Source organism: Nymphalis io, chromosome 17 (genome assembly GCF_905147045.1).
Source record: "Nymphalis io chromosome 17, ilAglIoxx1.1, whole genome shotgun sequence".
Classification (NCBI taxonomy): Eukaryota; Metazoa; Arthropoda; class Insecta; order Lepidoptera; family Nymphalidae; genus Nymphalis; species Nymphalis io.
This window is the reverse complement of record NC_065904.1, coordinates 3,056,090-3,070,468: the sequence shown is the minus strand read 5'-3', so window position 1 is coordinate 3,070,468 and position 14,379 is coordinate 3,056,090. Positions and strand designations below refer to the sequence as shown.

General features: G+C 29.8%; 6 protein-coding genes across 7 annotated transcripts; 2 read left to right on the top strand and 4 right to left on the bottom strand.

The window, feature by feature from the left end:
- Positions 1–206: 206 nt before the first annotated feature.
- On the top strand, positions 207–1,347 carry LOC126775003 (STAGA complex 65 subunit gamma-like). Its single transcript, XM_050496714.1, has one exon. It carries the CDS (start codon positions 357–359, stop codon positions 1,332–1,334), a length of 978 nt encoding a protein of 325 aa, XP_050352671.1. The 5' UTR covers positions 207–356; the 3' UTR covers positions 1,335–1,347.
- A 463-nt stretch (positions 1,348–1,810) lies between these two features.
- On the bottom strand, positions 1,811–3,960 carry LOC126775047 (cyclin-dependent kinases regulatory subunit). Its single transcript, XM_050496775.1, has 3 exons — positions 3,877–3,960; positions 3,511–3,638; positions 1,811–2,778 (listed from the first exon to the last, which is right to left on the bottom strand). The coding sequence occupies exons 1-3, from the start codon at positions 3,933–3,935 to the stop codon at positions 2,723–2,725; spliced, it is 243 nt and encodes an 80-aa protein (XP_050352732.1). The 5' UTR covers positions 3,936–3,960; the 3' UTR covers positions 1,811–2,722.
- Positions 3,961–4,494: 534 nt separating this feature from the next.
- LOC126774711 (gastrula zinc finger protein XlCGF7.1-like) lies at positions 4,495–6,334 on the bottom strand. The gene is made up of 5 exons (XM_050496247.1): positions 6,077–6,334; positions 5,675–6,006; positions 5,464–5,581; positions 5,146–5,303; positions 4,495–4,780 (listed from the first exon to the last, which is right to left on the bottom strand). The coding sequence occupies exons 1-5, from the start codon at positions 6,191–6,193 to the stop codon at positions 4,495–4,497; spliced, it is 1,011 nt and encodes a 336-aa protein (XP_050352204.1). The 5' UTR covers positions 6,194–6,334.
- A 348-nt stretch (positions 6,335–6,682) lies between these two features.
- On the top strand, positions 6,683–7,827 carry LOC126775026 (glutathione S-transferase 1-like). The gene is made up of 3 exons (XM_050496743.1): positions 6,683–7,136; positions 7,314–7,481; positions 7,591–7,827. Exons 1-3 carry the CDS (start codon positions 6,792–6,794, stop codon positions 7,723–7,725), a joined length of 648 nt encoding a protein of 215 aa, XP_050352700.1. The 5' UTR covers positions 6,683–6,791; the 3' UTR covers positions 7,726–7,827.
- LOC126775028 (SNAPIN protein homolog) lies at positions 7,723–9,316 on the bottom strand. 2 transcript variants are annotated; one of them, XM_050496748.1, is made up of 3 exons: positions 9,030–9,316; positions 8,781–8,946; positions 8,150–8,557 (listed from the first exon to the last, which is right to left on the bottom strand). In XM_050496748.1, the coding sequence occupies exons 1-3, from the start codon at positions 9,176–9,178 to the stop codon at positions 8,429–8,431; spliced, it is 444 nt and encodes a 147-aa protein (XP_050352705.1). In that variant the 5' UTR covers positions 9,179–9,316; the 3' UTR covers positions 8,150–8,428. The 2 variants fall into 2 exon arrangements, with proteins under 2 accessions (XP_050352704.1, XP_050352705.1); XM_050496747.1 differs by lacking the exon at positions 9,030–9,316 and having other exon boundaries at positions 7,723–8,557.
- Positions 9,317–10,117: 801 nt separating this feature from the next.
- LOC126774948 (leucine-rich repeat-containing protein 49) lies at positions 10,118–14,239 on the bottom strand. Its single transcript, XM_050496623.1, has 11 exons — positions 14,213–14,239; positions 13,962–14,134; positions 13,510–13,641; positions 13,205–13,414; positions 12,839–13,117; positions 12,598–12,751; positions 12,295–12,434; positions 11,082–12,215; positions 10,807–11,005; positions 10,485–10,709; positions 10,118–10,336 (listed from the first exon to the last, which is right to left on the bottom strand). Exons 1-11 carry the CDS (start codon positions 14,237–14,239, stop codon positions 10,133–10,135), a joined length of 2,877 nt encoding a protein of 958 aa, XP_050352580.1. The 3' UTR covers positions 10,118–10,132.
- Between the last annotated feature and the right edge of the window lie 140 nt (positions 14,240–14,379).

Below are 14,379 nucleotides of genomic sequence, written 5' to 3'. Positions count from 1 at the left end.
GTAAAAAGACTTTTCTTACAAAGATAAGAATAATATTGTCCTTTTAAACCCCAGTTTTTTTTAATAATATTTTCAATATAATTCTTTATTAACAGCAAACTATTATCTACTAATGTATCATCTACTGTCTGTGTTTTTAACAGGAAAATGAAGATGACGTTTAAATCTTAGGTACTACGTAAGTTAATTATGACAAGTGACAACTGACAAAGATAAAAGTGTGACAAAAAAACATAACTAGAAAATCGTTATTTACAAAATATAAGTGTAATATTTTAAATATTACTCATTTATTTATCGTACATTAATAGGTCTAAAGAGTTCATGTACATTAGATCTTTTACGACTTTGTTATAATGTCGAATAGACAACTCTGGGGTGAATTTGAAGATGAAGAAAATGATGAGACAGTATTACAAACTGTCAATTTTAATCCTATAATTGAACTAGGAATGCAAAATATACCAGAAATACCAATCACAGTAAAGTCATCGCCGATAGAATTACCAAAGCCAAATTTGATTACACATACTATACAGCTTCACGCGTATGCAAGGCAATTAACGGCAATAATAAACCGAACGGAGAATGCAGTGTATGAAGGCGCACGACTAGATTCCTTAAGCTTACCAAGTACTCCTCCAGAACCGAATTTGAAATTAGAACATGAAGCAACACCACCAATAAACTTCTTACCAAAACAATATTGTGACTTTTCACTTGGGAAAGGGCCTGTTATTTTACCCTTTACTCCAGAGAGTCACAAACGAGCACTAAAACAATGTGCCGCTATAGCTCTAGGCCATGTTGGCTTTGCTTCTTCAACTAACACAGCCTTAACTGCAGTAGCAGATGCTTTAGATGTTTACATGACAAACATGTGCAAACTTATGAGAACTGTAGTTGATAGAGAGGCAAGTGGAATTAATTCTGGTTATCCAGATGTAATATCTAAAGTTTTTGCTGAATTAAATGTTGGCAACCTGTATAACTTCTATGAAAACCGTGTCGTGAGATATCATGAAAGAATTAAAAATCAATGTGAAGAATTAAAAAACCATTGTGAAGCATTAGCTATAGGTGACATTGCACCCCAGCTAAAACTTGAAGAAGTGCCTGAACTACATTTCCCCTCGGCTTTAGATGGTGCCTTTACACCATCCCTTGAACCTGGGTTTCAAATGTTGCACAGTCTTGAACAAGAACAGTTGCAAGGGCTAGATTTATTAGATGTAGTCACAGATGATATTAAAGTGGAGCCAATGGAATTTTCTCAACCAGAAACTACTAAATTACCTATTTTATCTCCTAATGCAAAAAAGAAAAGAAAATAAAATGTTTATCACACCTGTTTTTTTTATTCAAACCATTTCTTGATTTTCATAATTGAAGTTTTGCAAACTGTGCCTGCAGCTCTGTGTTTAGCATGTGTGTAGTTTAATTATTGTAAGTGGATTATTTTGCCAATTCTAATTATAATTTAATTATGTAATGCCAAATACTACCCTGAGTTAAAATACATAATAAACTTAAACAAATATTTATTTATATATTTTTGCAGTCCTGTTTCAGTTTAGATATAAAAATCGGACTTTTTGTTCATTACACATTCATACATAACTTATCAAATTGAAATTTTCTTTATATCAGAGAAGTTTTGTAAAAGATACATACAATAATCTAATATTAGAGCATTGCATAAAAAATGAAGCTTTCAGCAATAAAAAATTAAGAATTACTGAAAATATAAAATTATACAGCGACTATTTAAAAATAAAATAAAACAAACCTTATAACATAGCACCAAATAATTTATTTGTACCAAACATTATTTCATTAATTTACAAACACCCGATTATGATACAGTGTGCTTCTTATTGATTTCAATTTCATTATATACATTTAAAAATAACCTATATCGATTTAGACAAAGCTGGTCAAACAAAAATCTATCTATATTAAAAAGCTACCAAAAATAAACGCATTATTATAATTGGTGGTCAAATCTTAAAATACTATACAAAGAAAATTATAATAAAATTGTCATGTATTAATTACTATTTTAAAAGAAAAGAACTACTTTGTTTATTATAGAAGAAATTCTTGCCTTGAAAATAAAGTAACGATGAGCTTAATATTAATGACTTATTTAGGATGCAACTTAAGAATATGGAATAAAGATCATTATACCCATAACAAACTTATATAATTTGACATTGTGGCAGTACACTGCAGTTAGAAGTATTTTTATTTAAAAACAGCTAACTAGGAACAAATATGATTTTAATGTCACAGCACTGAAAATCCAAAATATTTTGACAATTTCGTAAACACTTAACTCCTGCAATTAACAAAGGATGGTATACAAACCCAATCAATACTGTGAATCAATACATACTAGTGACATTGCAATAATTGGTATAAACTAAGATTAAATGTGTTTCATTGTCATAATTAGTTTAACTGTGAAATACAGTATGTGTTATACAGAAATACACATTTCTTTCTGTCAAAAAATATCTTATATAAGGCACATTTGGTTATCAAGTAAGAGATTCAGTTTGAACATAATAAGTACCTACATATTATTCCAAATAAATTCACGTCAAATGAAAAGTGAGTGTTATGGAGGCTTGGTGTGAGTCAAATTATAGTTAATTATGTCTTAATCTCATGACAAAACTGTACAATACATTTATCACAACCTTTTTCGCCTCTAGTCTTACTTCTTTTCTGGTGGAGTTGTCTTCTTTCGCCGGAATAGCAGGATATGAGGCTCTGTATATAAAATATTAGAATCGTTAAATATAAGAAAAATTATAACTAGCACCTTGATTGTTTTTTACATAAATTAGTTTTAAAACTACTTGGGATATACATTTTATTCATGTTTTAGTCTCCATCAAACCACTACCATGCCTAATATTTTTTATTCAATTAATACAACTAAAAATGGAAGATAATTTACGAAACTTTTTGGATTCTAAGCCAGATCTAAGAAGAAATGAATTAAATTGATTGCACTTAAATTGCACATTTTTTATTTCAAAATATCATCGATAATAATAGTCTGGTATTTGTGTCATATTATACAATTTACCCAATTCAAAACTTAATTTGAACTCTGTCATTCATATTGTTTTAAGAATATGTATTTTTTGTTATTTGAATGAAAAATAGAATTACAGTTCAAAGTTAGAATGTTTTTTATCTACATATAATAATTATTTTACAAACATTAAAAAAACAAACACATTGATTGTTATAGTTCTTTGTTAATACTAATTTTGTCATTTTACATAATATGTGCCTAATGAGAATTTCATATAAACATATTTAGATAAAATTACGATTCATATTTGTAGTTTTGAAAAGTAGCCAACATATTATTATTATATCATTAGTAAATTCAATTGTTAAAAGAATGATTAGTTTAGCTAACCTCAAACAAGGTCTAAAATATATTCAATTTATAGCAATTAGAATTACGCTCATTTAATGGATACGGACCTGGTTGATGTGTCATATAATGCACCCATCCTTGACTTTGTTGAACACCGATACCACGCCACTCCTGTTCAGACATCAGATGATTCTTAGGCACTAATTTCACCATTTCTTTAGGTAGCACCACATGCCTGCAATATATATTAAAAGGATAATCATTGTATAGAGAATAATTTACTGGAATTAAAACTGCCTTTCTGTTCACTTCTGCGCTTGTATTTTAAAGGTCAAAAGCAAGCTAATAATTAAGTTTAAAGTTTCAAGGCCAAGCAAATAAATTGTAAAATACCATTTCTATTAAATTTTCACTATTTTATGTCAGCAAAAATAAATAACTACATTTTTAAAATGACATAATAGTAACTTTACCTATACTCGTGTTCCTCGTCATAATATTTTTCAGAATAGTATATTATATCCCTAGACATTTTCTTCTTACCAAAAAATATTTTAATCGATTATAAAAGTTGCTTATTTAAATATCACTATTAGCACTAAATTACTTATCACAATGTATTAACATTAAATCGTAATTCCTAAAAACTTAACAGCCACAAAGAAAATTCGAAGCGACTCGACAAACGGATACGTTAACGAATTTCAAAATTCGAAAACAATTCAATGTTGCCACTTGTCAAAAATAATTGCTTAAAGAATCTTTACACATGAGGGCCAATTTAAAATTATTTGACGCACATCTGAAATCTAATAAATATTTTTTTAACCGTAACCGTAACCGTAACAGCCTGTGAATGTCCCACTGCTGGGCTAAAGGCCTCCGCACCTCTTTTTTTTTTTTTTTTTTAAAGCTTTTTGAAATTCATTTAATAAAGTTATTTTTTAATAAACTTTCTTTAATTCTATTTTTTTTAGATTGACAAACTTTTTTTCAAGTTATGTACCTAAATAATCTTATTATTACGAACATAACGTAAATGACTGATTTTATTTTGGTTAATTAAAAAAAACTTTGTGAAATATAAATATTTAATTTATTCTTAATTCATGTTTATGTTTCTTTTCGTGTTTATCAAGTTCATTTTTGCGCATAAATTTTAAAGGACATTGAGTACACTTGTAAAATTTTTCTTCATTATGTGAATATTTCAAGTGGCGTTTTAAGTTTGATGCCCGTGAAAATCTCATACCACAATTGCAGCAAACATGCAGCTTCTCTCCGCTATGTGTCATCATATGCTGTTTCAAATCACTTCGAGTAATAAATGCACGACTACACATGTCACATTCATATTTTTTTTCACCCGTGTGACGCCTAAAGCAAATAAAAAAAATTTGAAAATGATAATTTAAAATTATATACGATATTATACGTCGTCCCAGAAAAGTCAAGTAATTTTAATTTGAAAGTTTTCTAGTTTTACAGGAATTATAAGGTTTATTATATTAACAATTTAGGAAAAAAAAAATTACATTAACTTACTTCACTGACGTTTAATTTTAGTCTGGATTTTAATGTCTAGAATTAAAATTTAGGGTAAATGTTATTTTCTGAAAAGGGATTTGTATCAATCTGCATACAAATGATAACATTTCTACTGATACACTGAAAAGCTGTGGAGAACCTATATTATACATATAAATATAATTTTTGATTGAACATAATAATTTTATACATACCTGACATGATATTGTAAATGTCCCACTGTACGAAAACTACGTGGACACAATACACATTTATAAGGTGTTTGACCAGTGTGCTTACGTTTATGTGTTGTTAATCCTGAAGATTGGGCGAATGACTTTCCACAGACAGTACAACAGAATGGTTTTTCACCCTGATAATAAATAAAATAAAGTTAATTTTTTTTTAAATAATTTTTAAAGTAAGTCCAATAGCTTTCTAGACCTCCTCTAAATTTTTCATTCTATATATAAAGAAATAAAACAAGCCATTAGTGTTATGTTAATATTATAAAGTCAATAAAATATATTTACCGTGTGTATTCTTAAATGAACATTTAGGTTTTGTGCTAATGAGAACTTCTTGTTGCAATATGCACATGAGTATGGTTTTTCATCTGTGTGAGTTGCCAAGTGAGTTTTAAGTCTAAAACTAATAAAATATAAGTCAGAACTAATTATCATCATCCAAAAATTAAATGTTTTCAAGAAAGCCTGACAATTTATAACAATTACTGGTAAGTACCTAGATGACATAATTTTCCCACATGTAAAACACTGTTGCTTTTGAGAGACTTTGTTGGGAATACTTAAATTACTGGAATCATTTGTATCATTTCTACTTATAACATCTTTCTCTCGTTCTTTACTATTTTCATTATTTTGATACAATGTACTACACTCCTTTCTTGTTGATTCATATTTAGAATTTGTTTTTTTATCTTTTTTACTGTTATTTAAGGCACTTCTCAATTCCTTATCAGACTTCTCACAGAGCCTTTTGAAATCTATACATTTTTGTAAAGTTGTATTGCAACGGTTGCATATAGAATTAGGAAGTCCGTCGTTCGGGTGTATCTATAATTACATTTTATTATCTATAAAATTGAAAAATAAACCAATATTATGTATCATATTTTTAACTTACTTGTATTTCCGTTATACTCATTATATTAATATATATCATTCCTGAGTCGGTGTTATTAAAAATATTTATCATTAAATTTGTATCTTCTAAGCATACTCTACATTTATTTTCAGTCATTATTTATTTATACTAATTATTACAAATCATAAACAAAAATACAAAACATTAACTAACTGTGACAATGACATATATAATATAAATTTTATAACTTGACAAACTCTTGTTTAAATACCAACTTAAGAATTTCGAAAAAAGCCATTTAATGGCTAAGTTACACGTAGCATACATGTTTATTTGTTTAGGTTTAATATAGTTATTATTGTATATTCAAACAAACAGCAGCTATAAGTACACTACAAATTACGTATTAGAATCAAACTTAAAATTATTCTATAAACCAATAAATAAACACACAGATATTATTACATATTATACAGATATTAGACTATTTTCGAATATTAAAATAACAAAACATTCACGTAAAATATACCTATTAATCAAAAATTATAAATACCCTATGTACTTATTGTATTTTTTGAAAATCCAGCAATTCTCGTTAGTCATTTGCATAGAGAAGTATTACTATCTCATTTGGCCCACCACTACTTATGTGTGTATATAGACAAGATAGGCACGTAAAATAAGGTCAACAACCAAGGTGTCTAACTTTTCGAGAAAGTTAATTCTTGGTCCTACTTATTTAAAAATTTAAAAAATGTCGCCTCCGAGATTGTATCATTTCCCTTTAAGTGCACCATCTCGTGGTGCGGTTCTCGCTGCAAAAATTGTTGGTGTACCAGTGGATATCATAATTATAGACCTAGTGAAAAAGGAACAGTTTAATGAAAGTTTCATTAAAATTAATCCCCAACACTGCGTACCTACACTTGATGATGACGGTTTTGTTATATGGGAAAGTCGTGCAATTGCGTGTTACTTAGCTGACAAATACGGTACAAATGATGATTTATATCCAAAAGATCTACAACGACGCGCAGTCGTCAATCAAAGATTGTATTTCGATAGTTCATTCGTATACCCTAGAATTAGAGCAATATGTGTAAGTTTTAATTTCAAGTTGATATTTATTAATTTTATAGCCCAATATTTTTTTTTAAACTATACAATGCCTTGTACAATTAATAACTACTTTAGTTATGCTGATATGTTTAACAAAAAATTCAATCATAATAGTAAGATCACAAACCTACTTGAATGAATTTGTTATCTGTTTCAGTATCCAATTATTTATGACGGTGTAACAGAAATAAAGGAAAAATTAAAAGATGATTTAAATGCTACTCTTGGTTTTCTCAATCAATTTTTGGAGGGTAATAAGTGGGTTGCTGGAGATCACTTGACGATAGCAGATACTGCAATTCTCGCATCTTTAAGTTCAATACTTGTAAGTTATTATTTTATTATTTAAAATTAAATTCTTAATTGATTGCATGTAAAATAACATAAACACTTAATACTTATAAATTAATATCAAGTACATTTTTAAATTTTAGGAAGTGGGCTGGGACATATCTCCTTTCCCTAATATTGAAAGATGGCTGAAAAGTTGCACAAGTATACCTGGATATGAAGATAATATAGAAGGTGCTAAGATGTTTGGATCTATTGTCAAGAAAAATCTAAAATAATGTTTACAAATATATTTTTCATATGCACTTAATCCTATAACATTATATTATATTAAATGTAAATGATAAGATATTTTTCTATCTATAAAATTTCAAGACTAATTGCTGCTCATTTCTCACTTGTCTCGTTATTATAGTCTCAGACTTGTAACCTTTTTTAGACATTATTTGAACAACTTCAAGTGGAATGTTTTCTTTAATAAGCAAGAGGTAAAATGTGCCATTGGGAGACAGAATCTTTGGTATAGCATCCAATAGCTTATCTGTTACCTCTCTTCCCTTGATACCACCGGCCCAACTTGCTTCTATACCACACCCTCCACATTCTGTTGTGTCTGTTACCACATATGGAGGATTGAATATTACAACATCAAATTTATTATTAACAAAAGAAGAAACTAAATCCATATTGATAACATCTAGTAGTACATTATTTTGAATTGCAGTGCTAAGAGACATATCACATGCTTTAAAATTAATATCTGTGCTAAAACAAAATGTATTAGGGAAAGCCATTCCAAAAGCTGTCACAACAACACCACTCCCTGAACCTACTTCTAAGCAAAATGTGGGTTTTTTAGCTCTAAGATAAGAAAGGTCTTTTTCCAATGCATCAATAAGTAGAAAACTATCTTCAGCAGGTTCATAAACATAATCAAAATCAATTTTGTTTATGTGGTTTTGATATGGGGTCTCCATTTTATCAGTTAATACAACCACGGTCGGAAATAAAACTGCTTGTACTTTGTTCTGGTTCTTGTAATGTTTCGGTCACTGTTGGACGAACACTCTTTTCTTTATTGATCATTCGTCTTATTTCATTAAGTCTGTCCTGAAAATAAAAATTATATCAATTCTAATATGAAAGAGCAACGTAATCAGTGCTTTTAGTAAATCAAGAAAAAAATATTACACAATTATTATATTATTAATAAATAATATTTGGAGTGTTAATAATTGTGTCATGAGATTTTAAAACACTTTACTAAAAATAATTTTTATTTAGGGTTCAATAAAATAACATTCAATAAAAGATCATAATATGGAATGCTTACCTGGGATGCTTGCAAGACATTAAGCACAACTGTGACTTTATGTTTACAAGCTATCAATTTCTTGACATAAGGGTCCAAATCTGGATGATTATTAAGTGCCTCTCTAACTTTTAGTAACTCTTCGTTTAAGGATTCAATCTGTTGCTTCAATTCTAACTGTGAAATTCTAAAGAAAAAAAGAGTTAGTTGAATATAAAGCTATAATAACGTAATCTATCAGTTTATTAGCAATTTTGTTATAATGGTTACCTTGTAATCCTCACCCGCTCGTCTAATTGGTCCACTGTTGGTTTAAGCAAGCCTAACAAACCCTCGGCGAGAGTATCTCTAGTCGGATTATCACACAAGTTGCCAGTGTTCTCATCCGCTGATGTTGTTGTGCTTTCTGTGTCATCCATATCGTGACGCTTAAATCTTAATCACATTATTATTTAAAAGGGTTGATGTATTTGTATAAGGTCTCTAAAAGATTTTTAAATAGTTATTTAGTTGTTTCACGAAATTACAAGTAACAAGTTGATAGTTAAATTGTTGACACATGACATTTCTATTTACCATTTCATAAGTTGGCTATGGTGCATTCAATAGAAGGAAATTTCAAACTATCAATGTTATGTATAGTTCGGCAAGCATCGTGTAGCAATCCAATGACATTGATAGCGGGGCCTAGCAATGGCTACCAGTTAATAAAACATCCTTACTTTTAGGGAAAATGATATTTTTCTTATTATCGACTTTTATATAACATAAATCTTCACCATTATATTATATATTAATATTCACCACTATGCAAATATATCGATAGAAAAGTATGCAACAAAAGTTTGTCTTTGTTCTTCTATTCATGACATGACAATAAATTATAGGAAACATATAAAAAACTAATGATAATATAGTTTATTTACTATTAGTCTACAACATTACTAAATGTGAATTTACAAAATATTTTAATCGGCTATTGGTTCTTGAATTACAGTCTATTAAATATATTGAGCAACTATTTGAAATTATACATCAGTTCTGAATATTATGAATTACCTAAATGTTAAAATAGATAAACAGATAAAATAACATATAAAAAATGTAGATCGGTAGTAAGTACCTATTCTTTTATATTTGAAATAACGTTGATATATAGTTCGAGTAACATTGACAAAAATTTGTGCTTATGTCATTTGCATTAATTCTTCTAACTATAGATGCTAATATGTAACTATTACTATTTGTGTTCAATAGCAACATTTTTTTTTCGTATAACATCTTACATTTTCTCTGTTTTCTTTGAACTTAAGGTTCTTTAATATAATGGTGCCGCCTAGTTGATACATGTTCTTTATAGAAGAAGAAAAGTATCACAAGGAATCCATAAGAAATCGCATCTGTTCCTTCACATGTGATTCCATATTTGCGAAATCTCTTAACACCTCTTCAATCATTTCTATGAATATTGTTGGCCACTGAAGTTCAAGTGTGCGAAGACGGATTGCAGCCCCACAAGCCAAATCGATTGCGTGCGATAATTGACCCCGGCCGCGGACTCTCCAACTCATATCTTCCTGCACATTGAGTAATATAAGGAAATATGTGAACTTTAATCATTATAAAAAACATATATATACATTATATATACATATACATTAACACTTGGGTGTACATTTGTAACTTGTAACAATGTTATAATTATGAAGGAATTTAAGTTTTTACCTGAGAAACATGACCTTTCTTATATTGTAGAGCTTCTTTAGCTATAACATCTCGTAATGCTGGATCGGCTCCTCTAAGCCAAGTTTTAGCACTAACTGTACAATTTCCACTTTTTCCTAACCTTTCTAGTAATGGTTGCAATGGAGCGTCAGGGAGTGCGCGTAGCACTATATCACTTAAACCATTAAATGTCTGGTTAGCTGACTTTAATTCTTCTTCAGAAACCTTATCCAGAAAAAATAAATTAGCGGAATTATAAATATTCATTATCAACCTATAATTTTAGTATTATAATTTCATGAAAAAATAAATGCCTATTTACCGGTTCATTGTTAATTTCCTTGAGGCCCCAATGAGCAAGTCTATATATTGCATATTCACGCCAGGTTTTGACTCCTATGGGATTACCTTCTGGCATTATAGTCAGACCTGTTAATCCTCTTAATTCAGCTAATGCGTGTAATTGTCCTAAATGTTGAATTCCAGTAGCACGAATTGATATATGAGTAACATTTGGAAACCTAAAAGTGCAAAAAGGTCTTTATAGTCACAACGACAATTTAGTATTGTAGTGATTTTAAATGTTTTAAAAGTTACTTCGTTTTTAATTCTGGTAAAGATTGTGCGACTGCATTAAAGTGAACGTAGTGAAATGCTGCGCGTGCTACAGTTCTTGCTCGTTCCCATTCCCAGTCACGAGACAAACGACGTACTGCACCAGCACCCCATGCGCTTACAAGGCCATCGCTTACTTCAACTAAATAGTCAACACCCTGCTCTCTATCTTTAGAAATAGGAATCTGCTTAGGTACGGGTTCTGATGACTTTAAGCTAGCTAAATTTTTGCTAGGCTTAACTTTAGCAGTTGAAGCTCGATATGCAGACGAGGCTCTTTCGTTTCTTCTTGTAACAGTAGCACTACGAATGTTTCGATTGTTCAACTTGCTATTTAAGGAACCTTGTCTCCGCAAAACCTTGCTATTATTATCACTTCCTGACGTTGAAGATGTCGCAACTGACCCAAAATTTGTGTTACCTGAAATGTTACTAGCACTTTCTAAGTTGTCAGAACTTTTAATATTGGATTTAGCTCTTCGGCTTTCGGGATCACAAACTGATTTAGATCGCATTGTACAGAAATTTTCTCGTTTCCTTAAAACAGTAGGATTTCTTCGGAAATGCCTTTTGCTACTTTCTTCTTCACTATCACTTGTCGATGAAGGTAGTGAGCTAAATGAAGAGTCACCTATTGGTTCAACACTTGAAATACTTTCCCAACGTTTTAGTACAGGTTCCGAACTATCAGATAGTTTAACATTTTCTAGTGAAGATATTATTGGTAGTAAAATTGGTGGCAATCTTAAATCACTACTAGTAGACGTTGAATGCGAAGCATTTGTTTCTTGTGAAGCACTTCGTTCCGAAAAATTTACTCTTTTATCTGAAGATTTACGAGCAGTTGAGCTTCTTTGTAGCTTACGCAGGGGCTTTGGATTTGTTTTACCAGATTTTACTTTTATATTTGTATCGATATTATTAGGTTTATTGTCTGAATTTTCTACATCTACGTGCCTTGTTGACGCTATTAAATCAGGAATTACTGAAGTTTCTATTGTCTGTGTTCCATCATTTTGAGTTACTTTTGGTGATGAATTTTGTAGTTCAAATTCTTTTCCAATGTCAACTTGTTTATCTGGGCTAGGAGTATTACTAAAACATTTATTTTCCGATCTAAAATAGACAAAAATATACATTGATATAGTTACCAAATGACAAAAGTGTGGTTACTAAAGAAGAAAAATAACAAAACCTAAGTAATTCCCAATTAGTTCGAGCATTATGGATTATTTGATCACGACGAGCAGCTTGTTGTGCAGACCCACTAAGTGCACAATATGCTGCATGTGCTGCTTCTTTGTTACTCCGCCAAGCCATTGCAGCTTTACGAACCTATTTATAATTATGTAAAAAAATAATGGTTTTACTGTACACTTTTTTGTAAATTAACGAAGAAACCTAATTATTTTATGTATCTTATTAGCAAAAATACATGTAAACTGGCTTTTCAATAAAATAAATGTATTCATTAAAAGTATACACATTTTGTTCTCACCTGCTCACTGACATGCATGTTGGTTAGTGTAACTAGATTTGGAAGATAAGATACTAAAAATGGAGTACAATCACCACCTAAGGCTACCGGATTATTATCCAAAGAAACTTCTGACAATGTCATAGCTTCTGCTAGAGACGCGACGTCTTCTATACTAAACAAAAAGAGTCATTAAAGTAGTAAAAGTAGTCACTAAAATTATCTGTTTTAAATAAAATATTCATACATTTAAATTGCTTACCTTTGTAAATCATTATTTCCAAGAAATAGTTTTTGTAATTTAATAGTATTTTGAAAGCCTTGTAATTTTCTTAACCGATTTCTCTTTAAATTCAACTCTCTCAATGATACAAGACCCTGAAGATCTGTTTGTCCTATGCATTTTATTTGATTACCAGCTAAGTTAAGAACTTTAAGTTCGTTTTGATTAGATAAGCCTCCGACTTTTGTTATCCTGTTACCATGTAAGTCTAATACTTCTAACTTAAGAAGATTCGATAATCCCTCAATTCTCTTGATTCTGTAATGTTATCCATTTTTATTTATCCTATTTATAATATATTAATTGTTTATAAATCTATCTATAGTCGTTAAATACAATATGTACCTGTTTTTACCCACTAACAGTACTCTCAAGCTGAATAGTCTCTCGAGCGAAGAGATTTTGTCAATTTGATTGTCATACACATCGAGAAATACAAGTTTACTCAAATCAAGAGGAGAGAGACCAGATAAAGTGTTTATTAAGTTATGTTGCAATGACAAAAGGCGCAATCCGGGTTCTCCAACTATATGTGGTATTGACGAAAGTCCCCGTCTGAAAATATTTATTTATATAACACCAACTTATCAAATAATTAATATCTGGTATCACTAAAATTTTATTTTATAAACATTTGCGATGAGTAATACCTGTCAAGACTAATTCTGTCGGGTAAGCGATCCTTCTCCTGCGGAGTTCGAGATAATTGTACTTTGCCTTCTCCAATAGCTTGTAAGCTAATAATCTCATCTTTGATATCTTCTTTGCATACATAATTATTCCTAATAAGTACATTTTTATAGAGTTTAATTCAGGTATTTAATTTACTGATTAAATTTAATTAGGTTCAGCTAACAACATTATCGTAGCAATAGCGGGAGTTTCATTTATATTATAATATTTTGTTTTTTAATCAAAATATATTTACAAAAGTTAATTATATAATACGAATATTAAATATAATACGTAAGACAAATATCTTGATATAAATCTCAATAATTAAATTATCCCATAATTTGTTTAAGATTCTTATATTTTTATTTAGAAGAAAAAAAAGGAACTAACTTTGAAAATATTTTACATTTGTAAAAGTTTGAATTACCCGGATAATATTGAGTTAGAACGTTGTAATGTCGTAGTACGATGATCTGCCAAAGCAGGTCGTATTTGAAGAAATTGACGTCCATTTCCACCTGCTCCTGAATCAACCCGCGATCCACTAACATCAAAAGACTGTGCTGATCTTCCTCTTGTATGAAAAGCTATTTTTCTTACCTAAAAAGTTATATTTGGAATATAAGAAATTACGTTGTAGTTTGGTAGCACGTTGATTATAATAAAATATTATATTACATTTCCACGATTGTATGTAATAGGCATTAGCTTAAAATATATTTAAAACAGTATAAAATTTGTTCAATTGGCCCCGTTTCATATTACACTTTAAATTCGTTTAAAAGGCAGTAGTGTTCCATTATATCATAATCGGTAATGGTTGCTAAGTGACTAAATAATTTGCT